At 32.7% G+C, this 1270-nt stretch overlaps 1 protein-coding gene across 1 annotated transcript in view; it reads left to right on the plus strand.

Moving 5' to 3' along the window:
• Positions 1-1270, plus strand: part of LOC110440382 (coiled-coil domain-containing protein 174-like) — a 23949-nt gene that overhangs the window by 15470 nt on the left and 7209 nt on the right. The window contains exon 9 of the mRNA XM_021483444.1: positions 824-959. Within this exon, the coding sequence (XP_021339119.1) occupies positions 824-959 (136 nt within the window). The remainder of the gene's footprint in view (positions 1-823; positions 960-1270) is intronic.

Genomic DNA, 1270 nt, shown 5'->3' on the forward strand with positions numbered 1-1270 from the left:
GATTCATTGAATACTAAAAAAAGTTTATTACAGGATTTTTTTATATCAAGCGTTTAATCGGCAAAAAATGGTGAAAAATGTGCATTTTTTCATTAAAAAATAAGGGGTAGGGGTAACTAAAATCGCATTTTTGAGTAAAATGAATAAGTTTAAGACATTTTACTTCCATAGTTTCAAAGAAAATAATAATTGTATAAATTTGTTCTGCAAATGGTCAAAACCCGAAAATTCACCTAAAATCACATATTGTGTTAAATTGGTATCTTTGACCGATCATAGCACAAAAACGAACACACCGACATATAGTTTTTTTTGCATTTTCTACTATGCCATTATCTCATTTTTCCAAAAATCAATATAAGAAAAAAAGTTTAATACAGGAATTTTTTGACTTCTCAGAGGTGTACATCCTTAAGTCAAACTTGTCTGGATTGTGTGAAACACATAGACTTCCATTGATTTGTTGTAATTACCTTAATTATACACAATCAGCATTGTAGTATCTACACAATTAGTACACGAATACGATTCATTTTTTATTGATATAATTTTTATATTATTTGACTATAATTAATTATTATCCTTTTGTCATTTTTATTTGGTCCCTGCTGTGTTTAAAGTAAATCATTGAAGCTAAGATGTGATGATAAGACTTTGGTGAGGACTGCTGCCCCATTGACTAGTGTTAACTCCCTAAAAACACTGTAAGGTTACTTTATATTATCAGACTGGTCCGACAATCTGACCTCGTACCCCTATGAATAAAATTCCTACTCTGTGTATATTTCTCTGGTTTGATATTTCTGTGTTTAAAAACTGACAGACACTTGACGAGCGATCACGGAGAGAGAGACTCAAGGAGAAGCGCAAGGCTATGCTTGATGCTCGACTTGCTAAGGTCAAACAGCGGAAACAAAAGAAGGAGGGAGGTGTATTGATCAGCACTGAAAGTGGAGAAGGTACTACCTATACGACTGGACAAAGTGAATACTCAGTTCATTCTAACAAGAAGTATCATTTAAATGGGAAATCTCTGTTTAGATGTACTTATCAATACCCTGTGTTTAGATGTACTTATCAATACCCTGTGTATAGATGTACTTATCAATACCCTGTGTGTAGATGTACTTATCAATACCCAGTGTATAGATGTACTTATCAATACCCAGTGTATAGATGTACTTATCAATACCCTGTGTATAGATGTACTTATCAATACCCTGTGTATAGATGTACATATCAATACCCTGTGTATAGATGTACTTATCAA

Source organism: Mizuhopecten yessoensis, unplaced genomic scaffold (assembly GCF_002113885.1).
Source record: "Mizuhopecten yessoensis strain PY_sf001 unplaced genomic scaffold, ASM211388v2 scaffold1749, whole genome shotgun sequence".
Lineage (NCBI taxonomy): Eukaryota > Metazoa > Mollusca > Bivalvia > Pectinida > Pectinidae > Mizuhopecten > Mizuhopecten yessoensis.